Raw genomic sequence first — 24,973 nt, forward strand, 5'->3', positions numbered from 1 at the left:
GTGATCGACTGATCCTCAGCCAAGCCTCACCCTCTTCCATGATTTGAGGCATTCAAGCATATCCGTTGATGGGTTACTATCTCCCGATTCTGCGTGGTAAACAACAGCGACAAGTGCCGCCGCGTAACAAAATGCAACTTTGTTCTTGATCAGAAGCTCCAATTGTACCTTCTGCATTCCTCCGAATTGGCTCCAGAGAGCCCACCGCTCCAGAATATCTCCAATGAGCTTAGCTTTTGCGTTATCGACAACCATGAGGTATAGAACGGCGATCGCGAGATCCTTAATGGTGTATTCTTCAGGAACAACCTTTTCAGCAACGAGGTATGCCAATGTAGCTTGCGCAACCGTACCATTCTCCAAGCGTGACGATTGAATAGCTTCGATTAGCCGTCGGTCCTCATATTCTTGCAAGGCCTTTTGACGAGCGATATGCTGGTTATGAAATTCATTGGCGCTCCGCATCATTCTGACACGGCGTGCCTCAGCAGCCTGTGCTGGAGGCATAGCGCTCTCTAATTGTCGCTCGTACATGTCTTTTCGCATTCGTTCGCCCATTTCATGTGCACTTTCGTGAAGGGAAGGCGGCGGTGACGACCATGGAGGCACGTCGTCGTCGTTAAGTATGCCCAGAAGCACCATCACACCACAGGGCACAGACTTGCGCTTGACAAAACTTGTTATTTGATTCGGAATGGTGAAATTCCAGAGTTCGCATTCCAGGCTTTGGCTCAATGACGATGCAGCGGAAATGAACCATATGTTGGCTGTGTCACCTGCACTGGCCATTTCGCGGATCTCTCCCGTAGGTAATTCCTCATCTTCAAAAAGAACTTTTTGCACACGGTTGCCATCCAGTTTGAAGCGGAAGCTATCATTAGGTGTTGTGGTGATGTGTAGTTTCCCTTCTTCAATCAGTTTGACAAGGGGCTGAGAGGCTGATATTTCCGGCGTTGTTTCGGTTTCGGTGACAAGTGTGCTGTCGCGACTTATGTCCTGGGTCCGAGGCTCATGAGTTTCTTGGGATTCCGTAAGGTCGTCCTGAATCTCAAAAGTTTCAGGTTCGCCCATTGTTTCTTTTCCATCGGCCAACAACTTGCCGCAACCAGGTTGCTTCAACCTCACCCAGAACGGGGGTAAACTGAAAGATCCTCTAGTGTCCCACTCTGTTTTCCAATTGACCTGTAAACTTAACAGACCGTCCGCGTTGTCTGGCGTTGCGACTTTGAGAACAGTCCCTGGCATTCCTCTGGGTGGTAAAAGCAAGGCAGTACCGGTCGGTGTCCACAAGCCTATCGACTTGAGCAGGCGCCATCCTTTTGGGTCGGGAATAGCTCCACGGTCTAGCAGAAAGGCGATCAGATCTTCAAAGTCAATGTCCGCTTCGGGAACTCTGAGCTCGTCTTTGTATTGACATCGCACAAGCTGTCTCCCAGTAACCAAGGTATTCCAGTTGAATACGGACCAACTGCCGCCTTTTAAGAATACCTGGTGCGAATTCAACTTCCAGTATTCGGGATCCTCGTCTCGATCTAATGGAGTAATAGTGCATCGCGGAAGTTCGACTTCGACTATACCTTCCATCAAACTGCCGCGCGTGATGGAAGAATCGAGCAAGCCATGGCGGTATAGGGTGCGCCGGATCGAACGTTGAACGACTATGGCACGAATGAACGAATATAGGATCGGAAGGACGCCAAGTACCGCGAGTGGAATACCGATATAGGTGATAATGTCGGTTGCTGAAGTCCCGTTGTTCATTCGTCGACTTTTGCGCACCGGGGTGCGACGGACAGCAGCGCGACTAGAGTGAAGATGCAGGTACCAGATGGAACAGATGGAGACGGGTTCATCATGACCATGCTCCGATGGAATACAATGATGTTTATCCCTGAATCTCAAGATCTGAGTTCCGACCAGAGATTTGGAGGCTGAGCGATTTTGGTATCCGCCTCGCGTAGGGGAGCGAATCAAAACGAGAGCCTTTGCATTAGCATTACGCTAGAAGATTGAGCCTTGGGCGCGGGATCCATCATTATCTGTTTTTCACTCTCTTCCAGCAGGAAAGGGAGTGTGGCATAGAACGGAAGTTTTTTGTCTTCTTGGTGGAAGAACGAGTTGCTCGAAAAGGGACGTGGTGAGACATGTTGTTCCTGCCAAGGTGTCAGGCAGACCGCCGGACTGAGGCTTCCATCTGCAGGTGCCTGAACGATAAGGACACGACTCAATTGAATTCTAGTCCTGATTAGGAATAGTGGATAATTGCAGCAGCCTCTGGCCGTAAGAGCATCCCTTAGACCTCTGCAATATTGACGGTGGTCCCTTTTCTTCTCACAATACGCAGTGACAGCTTCAGTAGGGGAAGATAATCCTCAGCTATACTCATACATGTTGTGGGACTCATCATGCCTAGCACAGGCAAGCAAGTGGAAATGCCCACACTGGATACAAGGCTAAACTGCTTGAATATGTACCCCCCTCGCTCACCGGAACATCCACGAATATTTTTCGAGGCGACCTTTCCACCTTGGCGAGTGTATGGGACTTCAATGTTGAGATTTGATCAATCGATACCTACCTGGAAATGATTTGCCTCCTTAAAATATATTCGTTTATCAATTCTGCCTCTGTTGTGCCATTTAGATGTGAAATTTACTCCCTGTATCTTGCGTATTATTTATAATCAAATGGACAATTCTTCAACATATACGATTATAAAAGTGTAAAGATAGAGTTTTCTCTCACATTCAAATTGACAAAGTTTGATTTAAGATATCAATGAACAAATGGAAAAACTCTGAATATATCTCTATTACATCTTGCTTAGTCGTCATTGGTACTGTGCTGGCCAGTGACAAGAAGTGCTGGGAAACGCTGATAGTAACCCTTCTTTTGACACCGACAACGAACAAAACCCACAATGACCTTGAAAGTCTTAGAACTCTTTTTTCTTCCTTGAACCAGTCTTCCATCTCGGATTTATCAAGCTATCAAGCTATCAAGTCATCAAGTCATCAAGTATCAACCCCCATCACCTCGCCATGGCACGCTTCAAAAAAACCTCAGCCAGAGCCTTTGTTCGCGCTGTTTGTCTGGCCAACGCATTGCGAGCGCAGGACGACAAATACAAGTGATGAATCAGAGACTAGATACGCAAGAACAGATATTTTGGGACTGCTGAAAGAGTGCCACTGACTCTCACTTGCTATTCCTGTCAGCGAGCCCGCCCAAAAAGACCCCGACGATCGAGACACGAAATTGATATCCTTTCCCAAACACATTCAGGCGTGGAAGCATTTCACAGAAGTCTGCAACAGTTTTTGGGAAATAATGACCGACGAATGTGAGCGCCGGGATCAGAAACGTTTTCCTTCGTCATGGGAGTGCGATTTGTCTTTAGAGGAAAGCCAGCCCGTGAAAAACTCCCAGGATGTCCATACAACCAGACATTTGACAGCGCACCGTTTTGTGAGTCGAATATGGGGAGGGGTTGATGTCTGATGAGAACTTCTGGCCAGGATCTTTCGACAGCCTCCCAGAGAAGCTGGTGGACTGGATTTGCTACGAAAATTCTAGCATCAGCTTCAAAATGCAACGCGAAAATCACAGCTGCTTCGCTTTCCTAACAATATGTCGACAGGAGATTCACTTATTCGTTGTCCACTATGTTGCTACACAACATCTCCCATTCGAGGTAATAATCGATGGTGTTCATAATCAGAGGGACGACTACCACAAATTACCTCTCCACGGCCATATTTATAGCCCATTCCTGACGGGTTTTGCCGAAATAATTAACTATGGGCTACGGCGTGGAATCGTGGATATCGGCGTCAGCCTGATCTTTCTGAAGGTCTTGAAGAAAACCTGGAATACATTGAAGCTACACCACCAAGTTCCCCGAGATGAGGTGCTCAGTGACAATGAAGTCAATTTCGAAACACTGTGGTCGGAGAATATGCTGCATTGGTACTCAGTAGCTTGTTAGACAACACACCCACTCAAGAATGGTGGACTAGTGCTATGAGGCTTGATCGATGCAGGATCAATTCCACGAACATCATGAGGCAGTCTCTGCTAGAATCAAACCCTGCGCAGCCATGCGGTCACGGCACAAATAGTCGAGCCAAACTTGTGCGGTACTATCCCGCAAATGTCTTCTGCACGTCCAGATGCCTTGAGAGCCTCCTCAGAGGAGGCAAGCTAGACCCCGTGTGTCCAAACGTCGGTGACCACGGAGATGAATACCACGAGATTAGTGGAGAGCAATTCATGGACAACATAGTAGATCAAATCACCTAACAGTCGCCTCAGTTTGAGCTTCAACCCTTGCACATTGTCGGAAAGCAATCATTTCCTCAGGGGCACCCTAGAGGATTTTGGTAACTCATTCCTGGTGAAGGTGGCGGAAAGCCATGGTAAACAGCGGCTGCAATTCGAGTTTGATCTCTATATAAGCCTCACACCATTAAAAGGGATATGCATCCTTGTCTGTGTGGGTCTGTTGGACTTGCAGGTCTCTAGAAACACTACCCTTATATACAACGGGAGGGCGACTGGTAAGTTGTTGATCATGAGTAGGGAAGGAATAGCCGTCGCTCATGCCTTCCAAATCTTCAGTATTCGGCATTTGAAAGGGCGCCGGAGTCGAATTCCAAGGCGCTTGAGAAGACTGGGATACGATATGTAGATTTTGATCTTTCGCACCTTGTGTGGAAACCCCGAAACAAATCGATGAAGCTTGTCAACATCAATATCGCCCCTGACACCACGTCGATGCGGGGGCGAGACTCTTCACCGTGCTTTATCACCATTCCTGAACCGAAGGATCTTTTCCCACTCTATGGATTTCTCACTCTGCATCCATTCATACTTTCTTCCACAGAAATGTCTTGCTGAAATGAAACTGAACTGAATATGAAGCGCGCTCAAAGTAAGCTCAGAATGAAGAATTAATCTATCAACTCAGTATTAATGCGTAAAACGTGATGGCTGATGGGACTAATATTCCCACCCAAAGGGCTCTAAAAATGGCAATATCGCTCCAAGAAAGTAATCCACCTGCAATTCTTGTGCAAGTCCCACCTATTACACCCATCCAAAGAACGAAAAACCCGAGATCATGCCATCGTTTCCACAATTGGCTTTGGTTCTGCTTGGACATCTCACCGTTCGAACGCATGGTAGTGCCCCATCCGCCTTCAAGTACGGTGGCCATACTCCAGACTTGAATAGCAGGTAGAGGTAGGTTGTAGAATAACAGGGCAGGTACGATCCAGGCAAAACCATTTGTTGGACCACGGTCAGGATTGCGAAGCCAGTTGTAGATGATAGTGTAGCCTGCACGGAAGACCAAATCCCACCAGCAAAAGTAGACAAAGGGATGGCCGGTAATCAAGTAGTACAAGATTGAGAAAAAGACGATCAGTGGACCGACTTCTCTCTTCATGGCGGCCCAAAAGAAAACGGGATGGTTCAAAAGATAGACTTTCGGTTGTTGGAAAGTTTCGATATGGGTTGCTCGACCCCAGCGGACCTGTCTTGCATCAGTATCATTCTCCAAAGATGAATTTTACATTAAAGATTACCTGCTGAAGAAGCCATCGGCTTAGAGTGGTGGGCGTATCGGTTGCAGTTAGGGTATCTGATACATAGGTAACAGTCCACCCACGGAGTAAAAGATTAGTCGTCAAATGGCGGTCCTCATTCACAATCTGTTTTCAGCAGTGTCAGTACATTGATATAAGAGGAAAGTCATAAGCATGAACACTGACCATCCGTTTGCCCAAGACCTTTTGTGTATACCAGCAGTATAGTACTCCAGGCAATGTGGATATTCTGAATACGGTACTGGGTCCACTCTGACAATCACTCGTCCCTGATGAAGCCGAAGTAGATCTCGTCAAATATAGTTCACACCAGTACACTGCGCTGCCAAGCTTAGTCCATAAAGAGTCGTGCTCATTGTGAACGATCAGACCGGAACTGGCTCCTCCGGCATTCTCATCTCCTGCAACCGTCGCAATAGTCTTTTGCAGTGAATCAGGGAGGACAATAGTGTCGGAATCCGAGGACCACATGAATTCAACGTCTAAGACTTCGGAAATAACAATTGAAAAGATAAACGACGTAAACATAATTGCTTTCTTGTGCATGTGTGGTTCGTATATGCAAAGTTTTGTGATTCCACCGCCTGGCTGAGTCTTGTCTAATTGGATATCGTGCTCGCGCAAGATTTCGCGAGCAAGCTGACAGCAATGAGCAATTGTAAGCTCGTTGCAATATTCAATATCTTCTGGTGAGCACATGTCGGGGTCAACAAGCTTGCTGTATGTTCGCATGGCAATTTCACCGAATGGCTCATCCAGGTGGATTACTGCGGAATTTTTGGGATAGACCTAGAGACATTGTTAGCATGAGCGCCTTATTTCAAATAATAACGATAACAGTGACAGACCATTTGAAAAACGCGAACCATATCCATATCGGCTGCTTGATCCCCATCCACTCCCACTAAAGTGAAGTCAAGGCCTTCTGTCGCCTTGTAGCTTTCTAAAGCGCGGTAGAAGAGATCGGGATCTTCACGATATCCAACAATCGCAGCCATGCACCTGGTAATCTCGCCAGGGGGGCCATTTTGCATTGCCATGAGTGCCTTTTCGACATCGCCGGTAGGAGTTGAGGGAGGTGTTTCATGAAGCTTCGATCTTCGTTTTTCATTTGCCCATCTGTTATATTCGGCCACGAAGATACTGATCATAAGGTCGAGGGTTAAAGGAAATTTGGTACATCCTGTAATAAAATAATACACAGGAATAATGAATAGACAACCAAGGAAATTGAAGAACTGTCGGATTGAAGAAACATAAGGGCCCCGGCAATGGAACGAAGGCAGCCGGGACTGGGGATCGTCTGCTAATATCATCTTAGGTGTCGATCACCTACAATATCATGTGCGAATATTGACTGAAGGCTCTCTACAATTCATAAAAGAATGGACTTCCGACAATGTCGAAGAAAACGAATGTTCAGTGTTGGCTTGGTGTCTTTTACCGACCAACGGCCATAGCGAGATATTTGACTATCAGAGAATTTTTCAAAAGTCTCGAGATAGATCGCAGAACCAATAAATACATCTGTCCGCATACGGATTAGGAGCTCTGCAATGTTACCAATTTCTTTCGATTTAAATCGCGAGCTGTATTATTTCATCAGATGCCCCCCTGTTAGGCTTTCCACTGCGGATTCAGTCTCCATAAAAGCCCCGTATAAAATACGGCGATTACATACAATCGATCCATTGCGTAAAACTAGGTATACAAAGTACATACTAGTATACACGGCTAGCCAAATAAGGTGCTGTGTCCAGTCTTAACCGATCCGAGTACAAAGACTAGTGAGATTGCTCATGCGGTTCTTGGAACGTGCAATGCTCTCTGACACTAATGAAAGACATTGAGGCTGTAACACCATCATTAGGTGGTCAAGATGACTATAGTAATGATAATTAAAGAAGACGGCAGTAGTAGCTGTGATGTCTCACACTTTTTTTGCATATTTTACCGATTACGCGGTCTTATTACGCCCCTCAAAAGCGGTTCAGCTCTTGCTTATGAGGCTGCCAAGGGCCAATATGAGACGATGGGTCAGTTGCTCAAGTGGACAGACCAAGCTTACTATGAAAACCGACTGAAGCAGTAATTTGCGAGTGAGTTGCTGCGAGTGAGTCTTGGGTACTACGTAGTAAATGCTAAGAATTACAAAAAGTAAATGTGAATAATATGTATTCTATAGACGGAGCAAATCACGAATCCGACGGTCTAGGCCGAGGGGCCAAGTAGAGAAAATTCGGTAGGCGACGGGGTAAGCGTCGGTATCACGGAAGTGATACCCCTTACTTCCCCTATTTCTCAGCAGCAACCACTAAAAAAAGACAGGCTCGTTCTTTCATCCTTTGCACAGCCCACTTTCGTGGTATGATAATTAGTGAACTTGGCCTTGCTGCCTTTAGCACGAGGACGCGGACCACCCGTAATTTCGGATATGGTTAGCTCCCTGGCACATTTCTTCAACGCTTGAAAACACTTTCACGTACATACTCGGCACTCGCAACAAACCAACAACCAACATCAACATCCATGGTCGTGCAATCCCAGATTGGTTCCCGTGAATAATCGACTCAACTTAGATTTGACCTCAAGCCGTGGCGGCGCCTTTGGGCGTCGTTGTAGAAATCGCGATTATGCATAAAATAACTCCATACAAACACGAGCTAACCTGAAATCATGTGGGACCGATACGAAGCTTGCCGGTGAGAGCCGCATTCTTTCTGGAATCATTCGCCGGGGGGGGTTGAGCCGTCGACTTGCTTCGCTGTGTGATGACTGATTGCTCCCAGCTGACTCGCGTAATCATTAATCATGCATGTCTCACAGGTGAAAGAAGCCTGTCACATTATGTTCTGAACCTGATGAATAATATTTATCCGAAGTGGGAAATTCGAGCGCGCCAAGATTAATCCAAGGAAAAAAGCCTGCAAGTGGATCAGTTCCAGATGCTCCGTAGAAACACGAAAGTTTGGAGTCACGCTAGATGTAACCAGCATACCAGTAGCGGTACGGAGCACATTGGATCTGTCTCTGCGCCCGCTGTTCAGGATTAGAGTCTCTACTATGTAGATATTGACAACTGAGTGGTTTGATAGTATATTCATCAGAGTTTTTGGTCTAGACCGTGCTCATGGCTGAAAGGAATTCGTCAAATTTGAAATTACGAACAACATAGGCATTCAGCGAAGTACGTACATACTAGCGCACCCTTCCGTATGATAATTGATTATTATAGATGGATGCTAAGCCGTTGAGCTGTAAAATTCGAGATCCAGTTTTACAAGTACTGCGCTTGTATCAGCAGCGGGGCTTTAGTCTTTTCTTACTCTCATTTGGACAAAATTAGCACGTACATTAATAGTACATACAAAGGCACTTCGTACAAGGGTTGAGATTGGAAGCAGAGCCGCAATCGTTTCTCTTCCTATCGACATTCGACAAAATCCCTACTACCGTGGGATTTAGTTCATACAACTGCTACCTGGCGGTATCCAGCGACTGCCAAGTTGCCTCATGTGTTGTGGTAGGCACATCGAGATGGGCAGTTTCAAAGGATAGCGAAGCTGCATTTACATTCACTTTCATCAAATTTTTTTCGTTCGCTCGTGTCATTCATTCACAATAAACTACACAATGCTTCCTCGAAAATTCTACAAAGACAATCGCAAAATCCCATTGGGATTTATGTTGCTGACCACAACTCTCTTCTTCTACTATTTAAGTCTCCACAAAGAGACCGTGAGCAACTTCGACATTCCTTCTGAACAACATTCCTCTAGAACAGACGATTCATCTGCAACTTATGAATTGCTACAAGTGTCGCAAGAACAACGAAAGCTCCAGATCGAAGAATACCAGAGGGGGCCAGAACTTAAACCCGAGGTCTCATCTCGTCTTCCGTCTCATACTTCTCCCTCACCTTATACGCCACCGACTCCCGATTACCCGTCCCAAGGAGCACTCAAAACAAGCGAAGTCGCTCTTCTATTGAAGACAGGTGCCTCATTAGTATGGAAACGCCTACCAATCCATTTATTGACGAGCCTTGCGCCGGAACGCATCGCACCAGAGAACACAATTATTTACTCCGATGTCCCTGACGTGATCGGCTCTCACCAACTGGTGGATGTCCTTGCCAATACCACCTCACGAGCTGTTCTCGAGTCTCCGGACTTCCAGCCATACCTACTCCAAGAAGATTTTGACGCCAAGCAAGGATGGATTGAGGGTGACATTGCAGGTCCAATCGGTGGATGGAAATTAGACAAATACAAATTCTTACCACTTATCAACCATGCCGGGCACAGTCAGCCGGATGCGAAGTGGTACATCTACATGGAAGATGACGCGTTCATATTTCTTCCCAACTTATTGCATCACCTTGCCACTTTTGATTGGAAGGATGCATGGTATATTGGTAGCTTAGCTGTCAAACACGGTGAGATCTTTGCTCATGGGGGCGCTGGATTTGCCTTGTCAAGAGGCGCTTGGGAAAAAACCTTTGGCACCCACAGCGACATTATCGAAAAATACGAGAATTTCACTGAAGCTCATGGATGTGGTGATCATGTACTTGGTCACGTCCTGAAAGATTATGGAGTGCCCTTTGGCGAGACCCATGAAGCAGAGCAGTTTACATTTGGATTCAACCCAGAGTCCTACTGGAACATGTGGTATGGGCAAGCAAACTGGTGCAAACCTATATTTAGCATGCATCACATGCATTTAAAGGATATCTCGAGATCTTACAACATGGAAAAAGCTTGGAATTTTACCAAGGTATGTTTTCATCTTCTCTGCCCGATGTTTAGGGTTCGACTGTCTTACTGTGATGATGTAGAATGGCCTCATGCGGTATCGTGACGTTTATGACACGTTCATTGCGCCGGTCGTCCGACGACGCATGGAATGGTGGGACAATAGATCCTCTAGTCACGCCATCACCTCATCCGAGGCGAAAGCTGGTGAGGACATGTGGATTCCTGATTCGGTGAAATCCAGACTTTCCTGGCTGAAGAGCTGGCAGTCAGTAGACGACTGCGAGGCAGCCTGTCTATCGTGGCCCGAGTGTGTCCAGTGGAGTTTCTACGAGGATCTCTGCAAAATGAGTGACCGTGTTGTCTTGGGAACAGGTTACACGGCGACAGACCCAAGGAGACTCACAGCGTTAAAGACAACCAGTGGCTGGGTTTCAAAACGGATCGAGCAATGGTCCTGTGAACATTAGGTCCATCGTAAATTCCACACAAAGTCTTTCGTAACAATCATATCCACCATAAAATAATAGCTAAGTAGCCAGGGCATCCTGTTAAATTTGTTAGCAAGGGACATTTACCTGAATTTCGATAGCCGAACAAATCGTTCGAGATCGCCTTTTGCTCGGACATATTCGTAGTCTTTCATATTTTCTAAAAATGAATTAGAATAAGAATATCGTCTTCTATGTTACCGAATAAGAGAGCGATTTATTGTAGTTACTGCGCAGTCATAGTAATTCAGGGGCGACCCAAGTTGCAGCGGCAACGCAGCCAGCGCTTTAAGAGGGCGACTCCCGCAGCCTCCGAACAGATCATTTTTTTTTGAATAAGCCAAAGTCTCAGCCGTACGCGGGACCGCCTTTATCTTACTACCAGCATATTTTAGCACTGGTTGACCGATAATTTTTCTTTTCCCGAAGATGAAATGCGGTTTTTGGTGAAACACCACAATCCATCGCAATATTCAGTACTAGTCACCTGCACAAACACAGAATATGGATCGCACAAAATGGCTCGATGGCCTCCGCGGCATTGCAGCCGCCATCGTTGCCTTTGACCATTTTTTCATGGGCGATATTTGGCAGCCTTTTTTGTCCTTTTGGGCTGATGCGCCGGACGACGGTGGGCGATTAATCCAGCTTCCTCCTATCCGCATTCTCTTCTCAGCACATGCAATGGTCACTCTTTTCATGGTCATTTCGGGGTATGCAATTTCCATCAATCTCATCAGAGCCAGAGAACAACACAACCATACACTTCAAAGAGGCCAATCATTTCTCAATCGGCTATCTTCTGCTGTCATGCGGAGGATTTTTCGAATTTATCTTCCTGTCTTGGTCATTTCGATCATCAGCCAATTTCTATTCTTTTTTAATCTGTACAATTGGACTTTTGAGGAGGGGGTGCTCAGAGGGATTAAACCTTGGTCTTCTCCATGGGCCCATATAAAGTGGTTGATCATTTACATGATGGACAGCATGAACATGATCGCCTTTGAATACAATGGAGGATTCAACGGGCAGTTATGGACAATGCCAGTCGAATACCGGGGATCTTGCGTCATTTATCTATTCGTGATCGGCCTGGCAGGCTGGAAACGAAATCTTCGATTGTGGGTTCTGCCTAGTTTGGCAATTTATTTTCTATGGTATGGAATTTGGGATATCTTCGGGTTTCTTTGGGGTCTCTGGTTAGCGGAGAGAACCGTTGGTAGCAATGATTCTGGGGATCATAGGGTAACTGATCATGAGTTGCATACATTGCATGATGTGGACATTTCTCAAGATGACGACTTTGGCGACTCTTTTAAATTACTGCCATTGCATCGACTTCCCGGCCAGTATTATTGGCGACATTATGCTACAGCAAGTCGAATGAGACTCGTGTCTAATATTCTGAATTGGGTCGTTTTCATTATGGGGTTTCATCTTCTCTGTCTCGGAGACGATGGTCACCTTACTCCGGGGTACCAGTGGCTGGAAGTATTCAACTCGTCGAAATGGAAAGACAACTGGCAAGTTTACCATTGGTGTTGGAAGTCTGTCGGCGCAGCTTTACTTGTCCAGGCGATAAGCAATTCACGAACGTTGCAGCAACCATTGAACAGTCGGTTGGTCCAATACTTGGGCAAAATATCCTTCTCCTTATATCTGGTTCATCAGGCGATGTATCATTTGTTGAGGGAACCGATCAGAAACTGGATATATCTAACAATAAAAGGGAGCCCATATCCTGGCACAGTGGGTGCTGACCCTGTAGCTTTCCACTTGACTTGGTGGCTTTCAGGATTGGTTCTCGGACCGCTTGTGATCATGGCGTCACATTATTATACCATATACGTGGATAATCGCTGCGTAACCTTTACCAAGAGGATTGAAAAATGGCTCACCACCTAGTTGTGCTCTTTGTTCAAACCTTTGGCTTCTTATTTCATGATGCAAGATGGAAAATTATTATAATATGTTTTATCGGTCGATTGATTCAAGCATAGCGAAGATCTAATATGGATATATGGCTCGAATAAGTTAATCAGATTCAAGATTTTGCTGAGATCAGTGGACACCTACAAGCGCATTCACATGTTTCCCGTGAGACCGGTGTCCTCGTTGAAATTGTGGTAAAAGCGAACACAGTCATCCTGCACGGTCGATTCGTAACTGATGACACTCAGATCTTTGAGACTCGTCCACAAGAAGCCCAGATGCTCCATTGAGATATGTTTTTTGGTAGTTTGTGCGTACGAGGGGCCATTCATTTCCAGCCCCGAACTCACCCACGTACGCACGATCCCGAATCTCTAAGCGCACACGGGGGAGACGATCGATCTCACTTGCTTCGCCCTTTAGGTATTTTTTAAAGAAAGCATCCTGGCTTGCAACGCTTTCCTGTTCAAAAAAGTATCTCCATTTTTTGCGTCCATGCACTTCAAGCCATTTCTCCTTCGAGCTGATACCCATGAAGCCGTTCAAAGTGCCTCCGGTATGCATGCTATGGTCACCCCAGTCCGCGACAATATAAGCCGGTGCGATAATCTTGCTCAGGTTCCGATAGGCACACTTAGACCGATGGTAGGCGTCATCAAGGTAATGTGCTTGGTTATTCTCAATCAAATATTCGACAAGGTTTACACCGCAGCGGCAGGACCACACCGTGAAGTTAGGGAACTTGGTTTCCGTCCGGAAAGCCACCATGGTGGGTATAATCACGGTAGAAGTCGGTGAACCTCTCCCAGGGGCAAAAGGCTGCCAGATGTGGCGGTTTCTGCGCCGTAATGCCCCATTGTACAATAGCCAAGTAGGAAACACCAATCATACCAACTTTCCCGTTAGACCAAGGTAGTTTGCCTGCCCATTCAATGCAATCATGGCCATCTTCGCTCTCCTGTAAGCTGAAAACTTCCTGATCACCTTCGGATCCCCATGAGCCGCGACAATCACCATTGATCACGGCATATCCTATCTCAGTCCAAACCACAAAATCAATGCTTTCCCAGACAGCATATTTGGAAATCAACGCTTTGGGAACGTCGGCTCCAGGGAAGATCTCAAAGGTTTTCAGGCCATGTTTTCCGTAGGGACTGAATGTAAAAATGACTGATAGCTTTTCTGTCGCACCCTCAGGACGAAAGACATCCACGTATATTTTGACGCCGTTCCCCATGTTTACAGGAACGTCCTAGGTGATATAAATTCCACCAGCGACCTCCTTCTTGTTCGGCACGACTGGTGGGCGCTTCCCTTTCTTGGAATCAAATTCATGCGTCCAGTAGAAAGGTTGCACGCCTCCAGAATATTTCCGGGAACCTCCATTTCTGTAGCTTTGTTCCTCTTTTTTAACCAAGGTATGGAACGTTGGTGAGATCTTACTGGTACTCTCGCTTGGAGCAAAGGTTATGAATACAGTAGATATCGAGCACGGCGAAATGGTTTAATTTATATCCGTCAATTTCACTTGCGTTTCTTTCAAGGCGCCCCGCTGGAATACTGATAGAGTTTTGTCGCTGAAGTTGATATCTGGAACCCAAGTAAGGGCTCTGTCCGCGAGCATACCAAAGTGGAGTGATTTGACCTGAAGGGATAACAGGGAAGCGATTCGACCTTTCCTCCATGTACCCGACAATCTCTCCACATCTTCGCATATACTTTATAGGAATTGAATCCGACGGATCTAGGATGTTTGGACTACGATAAATCCGCCAGTAGCTCTTCCAGAAAGAGACTGCTTCTGAGTCAATCTACTACCATTCTGTATCCTCCATAAACCAAGGTTATTCGCGACCCAATTGCCTCCAAATACGACACTTGAGGCGTAGTTTTCCTCTTAATCTAATATTCAATTCATAGGATAATCATAGTGGTAAGTAAGTTTGAATCTTGCTAACAGAACTATGGTCAAATGGATGTTTGTTTACTCAAGTCAGCTGAGCGAAGCTTCAAACGTCATAGCTAATGACTCCAGCACCGTCTAAATCTATCTGCAGTTGCAAAATTTACGTTTAGTACAGTTGAAATTCATTCAATTTACAGCTAACGTTGTAGTAGGGGAAGAATACTCTCAAATGCGTCTACTTGCAAACATTGTTTGCTTTCCTTTCTTTAGTGAAGAAACTGATACGAGGTGACTTGTAGAATTCTGCTAACTGATCCATAGGTGTGTGTCTGTTGCTTTACCGGCTTGACATTCCAATATTTGATAATTTCATTCAATCCTTATTGAAACTTATATTAAGCATTCAGAATATTCTTCCGCTTAATTTAGATCACACGGGCTTCAATGGATGCACTGAACTAGAAATGCCGTACTTGTGCAGAAGTCACGTAATAAATCAGCAGATATTTTGTTCTTTCTTAAATAATGATAAAAGCACGGCGGGAAAAAATTAAGAATAGAATGACTAAATGAATGAATGCTCCTCTAACTTGAGTGATCATCTGCTTAGAAAGTAGAGAGAAAGCCCCCAGGATGAGAAGCTAGACTGTCCCGAGGCCCTTCATGCAATATAGAAAATGGATACGATAGGATCTAATAATATATTTCTATGCCGATGGAGTCACGGTCTGAAACTCTGGACTGTACTGATAATCCGTGTACCCCTCCGTAGTTTGTGCATACATGGTCTTGGGATCAAAGGGCGCAAAAGGGATCCGCTCCTTGATACGGAAAGCAAGATCTGGGTTCCCAATGAACGGCCGACCGAAGGCAACAGCAACATCATGACGCTTATATTGCTCCTCCAGCGCCTTCACGGCAGTCTCACCGTTGTAATTTCCAGCAACGATGACTGGACCCGCATTCTGATAGGCGTCAATAAGCCAGCCCAAATGACCGTCAGTCTCGACATTATCCGCCTCGCAAAGATGCAAGTAAGCCAACTTGAATTGTGCCAGTTTCTTAACGATGTCCGTGAACTGCGGAATGGGATCCTCCATGCGCATATCTTGATAGCGGCTCCAGGGGCTCAGTCGGATTGCCGTGCGATCGGGCCCGACAGCTTCCACAACTGCTTTAGTTACTTCAATTGCGAACTTGGAACGCTTCTCAATGTCGCCGCCCCAGGTATCAACACGCTTGTTTGAGACATCTTGAATAAATTGGTCGACGAGGTATCCGTTTGCGCCGTGGATCTCCACGCCGTCAAAGCCGGCCTTCATTGCATGCTTAGCGGCGGCAGCAAAGTCTGTGATGACATCTTGGATTCCATTCTCAGTGAGGGGGGTGGGGTGGTGCATTTCATCACTGAAGGTGCTCTTCATGGGAACATCACTGCTGGAGAGGAGCTTGAGGCCTTGCTGCTCGAGAAAGCTGGGGTTTGCCGCACGGCCGAGAGCCCACAGTTGAAGAAAGATGTATGAGCCTCTGTCATGTACAGCTTTTGTTACTTCCTTCCAGGCAGCGATATGTTCATCTGTATATATTCCTGGGACATTTGGATATCCACCGTGTCGAGGGCTGATCACGGTAGCTTCGGTGATTAGAAGTGTACCCGACACGACGGCGCGCTGCTGGTAGTATTCTTTGACAGATGATAGAGGTGTGTGATTGACATCGGCGCGTAGGCGAGTCATTGGCGCCATAGCGATACGCTGCTGGAGCGTCATACGGCCAACCCTTAGGGGGGAGAATAATGGAGATAGCGACATCTTGTATGATGATTGTAATGATAAGACATTGTTCGAGAAGAGGATGGACCCATGGTAGTATTTATATACGAAGCATGCGCAGATCTACTAGACTATGCCTATGTGCCTGGATCGGGTCGACGAATTGCATACTGTAAACCCATTTCATAAACCCATTATCCATTGCGTGCAAATCGGTGGCTAGCTAGCTTTAGTAAGTTTTGCTGTTGATTGATCATCTGCAAAAGATCGGTCCGGAGTAGAATGTACCGGCAATCCGATTGGTCGGCCCTATGGTACGGTCTTAATCCCAGGCCTCTAATGATACTAAATACATGGTAAATTCTGCCAATCTAGAGTTAGTTTTAAGAAGCTAGAGCTGGTACCACCGGTGATGAATCTGATAGTAGACCCTAGAACCCCTCTAGCGGAAAGTATCGATGCCGCAATCCGGTCAGACATCTCAACCGGAAGAAATAGCATGGATCTTGCATGATAATATTCGGTGAAAAGGCTTCCAGGAGTCAATTCTAAAATATCATCTGGTTCTTCTATCTTGCCACGCTATTCGTACAAAAGGATTTACTGAATCTAGACGCTCATGCCAAACGGCTTGTTGATATTCTCTGAGAATACAGATCAGGGGGATGTTTTTGCCAAAAGCCCGATGGTTTTAAAGAATGGGTGTATCAAGTTGATGGGCACGATTGACGGAAAGCCTAGGAGGAATGACTATTGTCCACGATGATGCTTGACGATAATTCATATTAAGGGATTACATTTTTTGTTCTTTGGCATCATTTTCGTTATTGTACTGTTAAGAGTATTGTGCCATGTGCACTATGTTTAATTAAGCGAAAGCTTTTTTATGCAATTTTCGTTTGGAATAAATATGCCTGCCACCCGAATACAAAATCGAGCATGTTAGTCGGACATAAAACTTTGACCAGTCTTCCCTGTACGCAAACCGGAGTACAATTGACCGGGATTTTAATTGGTCATCAGAATTCTTGTAGTACAGTATGTCCTTCTATTTTATTTTCCCCACCTCTGTTCTTTGATGTAACAGCTTCCATTCAATAACTACGTAGTGCTACAATACACGAAAAATCTAGCATGGGGGATACTTGATTAACGTGTGGTCATGGAGAACCATGTACTAGGTCTTATCTGTACAGGAATATAGAGAAGAGTATTTTTCTTGGAAGAAGTGGTTATTAGTGACCGGGTGGTTTTCACCCTCCCTTCTTTTCTTATCTTGAATTGCTCTTTGTAGGAACACGATTGTCATTTCGAGTTCATGGACCAAGCTATGTTACAAACCAAATAGTTGTTGTATGTGGAATCTACTCTAGTAGTCTTCTGGAGCTTTTACATTACTGAAGTAGTCCCGACTACATTCCTTTGACTACTGATTCAATGGGGCTGAATAACCTCCCCAACCAATCATGGTCTCGGTTGAAAGTATTCCGGGAGTGGAACAGAACGTGGCACGCATCCGAATGTGCTACAATAACTACGGAACTGTGGATACATGGCAATCAATCATGTCATGACATTAGAGTGGCAATTGCACCCTGGATCACATATATAAGGTCTGATGATTTTCGTTTTGTTTTCTGATGTTGCTGGGCTAAATTGCATCACTTCTGGTTTTTCTCAGCTGCCTTACCTCAAATATATAATAAACCCGCAATGGCGATCATAGTTGGAGTTGCTGGCATCACAGGAAAATTTGCCAATTTGGTTGTTGAAAATCTCCTCCAACAGCCAAATGTGACCGTTCGAGGTTTCTGTAGGAATGCCTCGAAGCTTCCTCCATCGTTTCAAACATCACAACGCATTGATGTCATTCAAGGCGACTCAAAGGATTTAAAGGCATTGCGATCCTTCGTGAAAGGGACAGATGTCATTATATGTTGCTACCTTGGAGACGACGAACTCATGACGAATGGACAGAAACTTTTGGTAGATGCTTGTGACCTGGAAGGTGTCCGTCGATACATTGCGAGTGACTACTGTCTTGATTTCACCAAATTGGAATACGGTCAGCTCCCTGCTAAGGACCCCATGAAGATTGTCAAGGAATACATAGAAACAAAGCAAACACTTGAGGGAGTCCATGTTCTTATTGGAATTTTCATGGAGACTTTCTGGAGCAAATACTTCGATGTATGGAATCCAGATGAGTACAAGTTCTCATTCTATGGTTCTGGAGACGAGCTTTGGGAGTCAACTACCTATGGGACTGCTGCTGAGTACGTCGCCGCTGTCGCTCTGGACGGAAATGCAGTGGGAGAGCAACACTGTATGTACAACTTGGTTGTTTTACATGGAACAAATGAAGCTTACAGATATATAGTTCTCGGTGATAGAAAGTCCATACGCCAGATTGCTGCCATCTGTGAAGAAGTCTATGGCCGCAAAATCCACCTGGAGCGATTGGGGACACTAGATGATCTATATGATTCAATGCAACAGTCCTACAGAGAGAACCGTTCGAATATCTATGCCTACCTGGCCAAGTAAGCTATTCCCCCTTCTCTTTTTCTCTGTCATAATGGTCACTCACCTGTTGTGCAATCAGGTTTTACCAGTATTATTGTCAGAGCGGGCAGACATACCTCAAGAAAGATTTAGATAATGCAAAATACCCTTCTGTCAAGCCTGTCACCTTCGAGGACTTTTTACACAGCCACAAACTCGAGGACCTAGCGGATACGTATCAAAACGCGGGAAAACGTGATTAGAAAGACGACTCAGGGCGGGCTATTATTGGATTTGGTCCAGTTCTGCAATTACTACCATGTTGAATTTTATGTGACAAAAAGTAATACACAGTCTTTACGACTTTGTTGAACATCATGAATGGCAAAACCCTACAAATGAGGTAGAAATAAGAGAGAAAGTCAGAGCTTGAACTTACTCCACAGAGGTTGCATTCAATTCCAAGATTAAAATTTCTTGAGCAGATCGTATGAGTACTATGCATTAGTACAAGAGATGCACCATGCAAGTGACATGACTGCTTGATAAGCAGGCGCCTGTGCTAGACCTTTCACATCTCGCTCGATTAGCTTGGACGAAGTGCATTTGTATTGTAGAGAGGATTAGCATATACTAGATCCTTCAATATTATATTCCAGTTGCAATCATATCTTCTCCTCGGCCAGTGAAGATGTGTTCAACCACTGTGAGAAATTCACCTCAGATTGAGATCTTGAAACATGACTCTCGAGAATGGCCAACTCTTGATTTCCAAAGATATTGTTCATCGACGTTTGCTCATTGTTCGGATTCTGGGAGGTTGACACCTGAGATACGTTCCCTACGGCATCATCGTACGAGGACGTCGTGAGGGAGCGGAGTCGTTTGAGAACTGTATAGAACGACAGGGAAAGATCGTCTTTATAGCTTGGAAGACTTTCTAAGAGTCCATTCACTCTCTCGACATCTTGCACACATGAGATAGATTCGGGAGAGGATGGATCTGCTTTAAAATGAATCACCGGGACAAGAGTGGCATGGAAAAGTGAGTATCTAGTACTGAGGAATTAGCATGGAAATACCAAAAATTCCTGATAAGGTCCCGTAAGATGGATTTGGAGGTCAGCCATACAAAATAAATGGCAACAACACTTTCGGACAACGGTCTCCGTGGAGAAAGCCAGAGATAAAGTCAATCATGCTTCGAGCAATACTGACGCCCTGGCGGAGACACTGTGTAGTCTCAGATTGCTCAGGCTGTTTGGGGCAGCTCACGAGTGAATGGGAACGTTTCAGCCATCGTAGAAGCAAAGGTCGACGGATTAGAAGCCGAAGACTTCTATCACATAGTGTCTGGCGATCACGTGATATCAAATACCAGTCGGGCGTTGGCCTAACATCGACTTCTTGAGAGCAAAATGGTGACTCCGTGTGCCAGCTATCTATTGTCTGTTCGAAGTTCCAGACATCCTGTGCGGTAATATTCGCCATTGATAGTACTCGACGGTAGATATTGTTCGCCATTCGATGATAGCTGGACTGCAGGATTAGTCCTGAGTAGATTGTTGGGCCATCCGAGATTGTTGGCGGGGATGTAGTGGAGGAAGTAAGAGCCTGTCGTCCAGTACTCAGTTGAGGCCACTCATAAATACCGATTAAGAAATACATACCATCTCGGAAATATTTGAAACGGCTGACACAGTTATCAACTTGTCTTCCGGGAGCAACAGTGGCCGTCCATAGATTTTCGCAGAGCAACTCTCAGAACAGTAGAGCGTCCACCATACTCGCCTCCGGATTTCCTTGTTCAGCGGCGAAAGACCGGGATCTGAGCTCGATGGCTCTAGGTATAATCTCATCCTTACAGCAATGCGGATGGAGGTTCCTAGCGCGTGACAACTTTCCTCTGGCCTACCTCCCTTTTGAGCATAGTCACTTAATAGCAGCAGCCCTTGTATCATGCTTAAACTTGATTCATCGACAGGCTGGAGTTGCCGTGAATGCCATTTTGCGGTCTCGTAAAATTTTGTGGCCTTCTCGCTAGGACCGTCTATTACCATCCATGCACCTATAGCTAGGATCATATTGACAAGAATGGGCCATGCATTCAGATCAGCAATAGGAACGTTATTCTCATACTCGGCCCTGAAAGTAGGCTCATGTACTAGCGGATTATTCTTGTGGTAATTCTGGAAGTAAGAATCAATGAAAGTTCTTTGCTCACTGACTGGCTCATGAACAGCCCCGTTATGACTTGGGCTCGGAAAATCGAGATTATCGAGTGCAGTAGGAGGCTGACTGGAGGTGATTCTCCACAGTTGATCCAGCGATTCGCTTTGCCATGACCCTTCGATATTATGATCTGAGAAATCTTGTAACATGGCATTTGACTGAGATGAATTTGTAAAGTATGTATGCTTACTAGACCCACTGCTAGGTCGTCGATGTTGTGGCTGGKCCCGATTCATGAGGAGCAATCGAGTGATGTCTTGCATACCGCCATCGGGAAACAAGCTTTCGAGAGCATTTTCGAGAAGTTGAAGACGTGTTTCCACGGCGGTAAGATGCCTATGTAAGTCAGATAACCATATTTTGGAAATCTTCAATCACATACTCGCGTGTTAGTGGCGTTCGATCTGGCTTTGCCGAATATACACATTTCCTGTTAGAACTCTTACAATTTGTACACGACGGGCGGCTTTTGGAGCACTATATAAATTGGTAACATGTCAAGAGATACAGAGACCCGGTAGTCCGCACAAACCTTGATTTTGCGAATTCGACACTCTGTGCACTAGATTTAAATGGCATTCAGCTACTATGGGACATGCGTACCCCACAGGGATGATCAGCACGTACAGCGGGAATATGAGAATTGCGACTGAAGCGCTCAGACTGGAAAGTCTTTGTCGTCCTTTCCATATTGGCTGTTTCGTACTCAATATAAGCCGGAGTTATAACAGAAATGACAAGGGACTACCGCAGTCTTGTGGTGCTCGAACGGAGGCTTGCGGAGGGGAAAATAGTCGGGCCGTTTCAGACGTGAATGTGGGGTTGCTCTTATAGCTCATCAACTTTTAATCAGGCTCTTTCATCAACCTCTCATACTCTCCGGGTCTTTTTGCAAGCAAGCATAATGATGTTTAGGCGAATCTCATAGACTGAATAACTCATCGCTGGTTTTTAAGAAAACAGTATTCTGGACCTGAGGATGGCGGGCTACATAATGTAGTTATCATGCTGTTTCATCAGAATTTTTCGCTGCGGTTTTATCTGGGTTCCACCTATTCTATCATTGTTGCAAACTAGATATTTCAGCCATCTCCCGAGACAGAGTGAGGGGCTGAGCAATGGCTACTTCAATCCTCTAACAAGAGCTATTGACTAGCTCTTTTGTCTAGCAACAGTTCAGGGTTCTATATTTTATTTAGTACATCAACTAGCTCTCACGAGGGCCTATTTGTGGGTTGTGGCATACCATGAAAAAGCTCAAGTTGTTTAACATGAATTTCATCGTTAGTCTGAGCCAACTTGTATTGAGTGGTCACGCGGTGAGAAAGCTCTGTATCATTCTTCAAAGTGATTTCACAACTTTGGACACGGGTGCATCTGATTTTGGTCCCCAGCCAGTACTAGGAAGGACTACTTCTTCGGCCTCCTGGTTTGATTTTGTTGGGTCAGACTTTCGCTCCAGCAGATAAATTCATGCCCCAAGCCAACGCGCCAATGCGAACGACAGCTGCTCCCAAGCTTCCAGGCCCAAAACTCCAAGTGTTGCTCCTCTAAGTCTTTTGACAAGTTGCGTTTGCCATCTACTCACCGTGGGGCTCTTCATGACGGCGTCATCATTTGCGACATTTCAAGCAAGGGCAAGTATTAAAGCCCGCGTTCGTTGTGTGGTGGGATGACTGTCTCCTCTCTTGTATCAATCTTGGGCCGTAGAGGCTGGTTACTGCTTTTGCCGCCCGTGCGGTCTATTCCTTGAGCTGAAACCACCGTTATACCGAGCTCTTTGGCGGCTGCCAGGTCGAATGTTCCGAATTGTGTGCTAGTGGCCAGAAGCAGTCTCAAGTTTGGAAGTTTTGAAGAAGTTCTCCCGGGAAAGACGTGCGCTAACGCGTAGACGAAATAGATGTAAATGGCTTTAGACGTTCCACAAGAGCATCCTTCTGAGCTTTGGTTGGTTCCGGATGAGTGTAGAGGGTGAGTGAGCCTCTGAGGGAAGTGACAGACGACCCTTTTGGTAAAATATGAGCAAATTATGTCTTTCAAATTCCTAGATAGTCGTCTAGTACGGCCAGCGATGGTCTCGACACGGAGGACATTGCGGAAGTATGAGTCTTTCGGAAGGCCACACGGGTTGTTCGCAAAAGAGGTAATTTCGACACACATATCTAATTTTGAGCCAGTCTTGTCAACAGACTGGTATTAATGAGGGCATTGTGATATTTACAGGCTAAAGAATGGGAGATCTGGCACCTGTTAGAATATCAGTATCCGAAACCTGAATGTGGAGGTTGTCCAACATTGGGCAGAAACATTGATCAGCACGTCGTATCACAAAAAGTCCAAGACAAGTCCGTTCTATTCAACGTCTTCATTAAATTATCATCTCTATATCATCTAAAAAGGGTCTTTAATTTCACAAAGAGACACTGTGACCTAGCTCGCTGAAGGTCCCCAGCGTAATGACACCGTCCGAAAGCTCTTGGTCCTTAAGCAGATGTCCCTGCAGGTCCTCTAACTCCGATACAAGGTAGGCAAATTTCATTCCTTTAACTCTTTCCTCTTCGATGTGCTCATCAAGCTCGTTGTTGCTATATTGAGTCGTCGTTTCTCTCGAAAACAAGTCTTTTGTTTTCGGATCTATGCTATTTTGCGACCCAGTCAAATCTATTTCAGATTTATTTGTGATTGCAGTGGACAGCAATCCCGATGCAGCAAGTACGCGATTTGGAGAAACCGTCATGCGTCCCTTCTTGAATACACACTTAGATATTGACGTCCCAAAGATTGAGTGTTCGACGTCACTCTGAGACAATGCTTTCGGCACCTTGAAAGCCCTGTTCGAAGCGTTTACGTTCTTTGCGTCGGGTTTGCGATCATTAATGATTTCGGTTACTGACGCCTTGGGAATAATTTTGCCCTTTTGAACAAAATGTGTCACAATATATAACCACTTCTGATCCCAAGTCAAGATCCGAGACCAGACTTCGTAGGGGTAACCCGTTGGTATCTCTCTTTTGAAGTGTGTATATGTAGATCCTAGCATCGCAGTCATGATACCATTCTTTCCTTCAGTCGCAAGCTCCTTGTGGGTTTTGGACATTCCATGGAAGACAAGAAATGACAGGAGAAGCGATCGACTCGAGTCGAGATCTGTAAAGTAAGTACTGTTTGATTTGTGGAGGTTAAAGTCTCCTTCCAGTATGGGGACCTTTGTCTTGGTAATTATCGGTAGAAACACCAACGGTACTTCGTCCTTTCGGCGATGGAGCATGGACTGATTTATCGGTTTACGGAGCGCGGCTGCTATGACCGGTGCGAAGAATCGATACTATACGGAAATCACTTAATTAATATCCACCCACAGCAGAAACCAAATTCGCGTTGGATCGAGAATGATAGCTTTTGAGCACTTACATGCCATACGAAGGGCAGACACTTGATATTCAGAATTGCCAGGAGCAGCCAAAACAGTCTGCCCGGGCGCAACCGTAGGAGGAGCTTCACACGCCTCGCGTAGAAGCGATAAGGAGAGCTGTAAGACATAGCGATTGTGTCGTGTTATTGTTACACCTCCAAATACCTGCTTGCTGGTTGTTTGTTGATAGAAAGAAACAACTTGATCCATCCTGGCGCCACGAATGGTTGGTTGATACCTCAGGACTTAACTATGAGCCGAGGTTGTTGCCGAAGAGGGTTATCTATATCACATGCGCGTCTCAACCCTAAAGTCTTCCTATTTCAGTCAGTCAAGTCAGGATAAACTCAAGTGAGT

General features: G+C 45.5%; 6 protein-coding genes across 6 annotated transcripts; 2 read left to right on the top strand and 4 right to left on the bottom strand.

Moving 5' to 3' along the window:
• Positions 1–15: 15 nt before the first annotated feature.
• On the bottom strand, positions 16–6,760 carry BHQ10_005464 (uncharacterized protein; the record flags this gene model as incomplete). Its single annotated transcript, XM_040877943.1, has 5 exons — positions 16–1,804; positions 5,115–5,536; positions 5,589–5,714; positions 5,775–6,398; positions 6,458–6,760. The coding sequence occupies 5 exons, from the start codon at positions 6,758–6,760 to the stop codon at positions 16–18; spliced, it is 3,264 nt and encodes a 1,087-aa protein (XP_040733968.1).
• A 2,482-nt stretch (positions 6,761–9,242) lies between these two features.
• Positions 9,243–10,836, top strand: BHQ10_005465 (uncharacterized protein; the record flags this gene model as incomplete). Its single annotated transcript, XM_040877944.1, has 2 exons — positions 9,243–10,388; positions 10,450–10,836. The coding sequence occupies 2 exons, from the start codon at positions 9,243–9,245 to the stop codon at positions 10,834–10,836; spliced, it is 1,533 nt and encodes a 510-aa protein (XP_040733969.1).
• Positions 10,837–12,941: 2,105 nt separating this feature from the next.
• On the bottom strand, positions 12,942–14,026 carry BHQ10_005466 (uncharacterized protein; the record flags this gene model as incomplete). The annotated part of the gene is made up of 3 exons (XM_040877945.1): positions 12,942–13,023; positions 13,148–13,422; positions 13,532–14,026. The coding sequence occupies 3 exons, from the start codon at positions 14,024–14,026 to the stop codon at positions 12,942–12,944; spliced, it is 852 nt and encodes a 283-aa protein (XP_040733970.1).
• A 1,376-nt stretch (positions 14,027–15,402) lies between these two features.
• On the bottom strand, positions 15,403–16,506 carry BHQ10_005467 (uncharacterized protein; the record flags this gene model as incomplete). The annotated part of the gene is made up of 1 exon (XM_040877946.1): positions 15,403–16,506. One exon carries the CDS (start codon positions 16,504–16,506, stop codon positions 15,403–15,405), a length of 1,104 nt encoding a protein of 367 aa, XP_040733971.1.
• A 1,674-nt stretch (positions 16,507–18,180) lies between these two features.
• Positions 18,181–19,235, top strand: BHQ10_005468 (uncharacterized protein; the record flags this gene model as incomplete). The annotated part of the gene is made up of 3 exons (XM_040877947.1): positions 18,181–18,793; positions 18,848–19,010; positions 19,073–19,235. 3 exons carry the CDS (start codon positions 18,181–18,183, stop codon positions 19,233–19,235), a joined length of 939 nt encoding a protein of 312 aa, XP_040733972.1.
• A 4,379-nt stretch (positions 19,236–23,614) lies between these two features.
• On the bottom strand, positions 23,615–24,744 carry BHQ10_005469 (uncharacterized protein; the record flags this gene model as incomplete). Its single annotated transcript, XM_040877948.1, has 2 exons — positions 23,615–24,529; positions 24,616–24,744. The coding sequence occupies 2 exons, from the start codon at positions 24,742–24,744 to the stop codon at positions 23,615–23,617; spliced, it is 1,044 nt and encodes a 347-aa protein (XP_040733973.1).
• Between the last annotated feature and the right edge of the window lie 229 nt (positions 24,745–24,973).

This window comes from Talaromyces amestolkiae (genome assembly GCF_001896365.1).
Source record: "Talaromyces amestolkiae strain CIB chromosome Unknown scaffold9.1, whole genome shotgun sequence".
NCBI lineage: Eukaryota > Fungi > Ascomycota > Eurotiomycetes > Eurotiales > Trichocomaceae > Talaromyces > Talaromyces amestolkiae.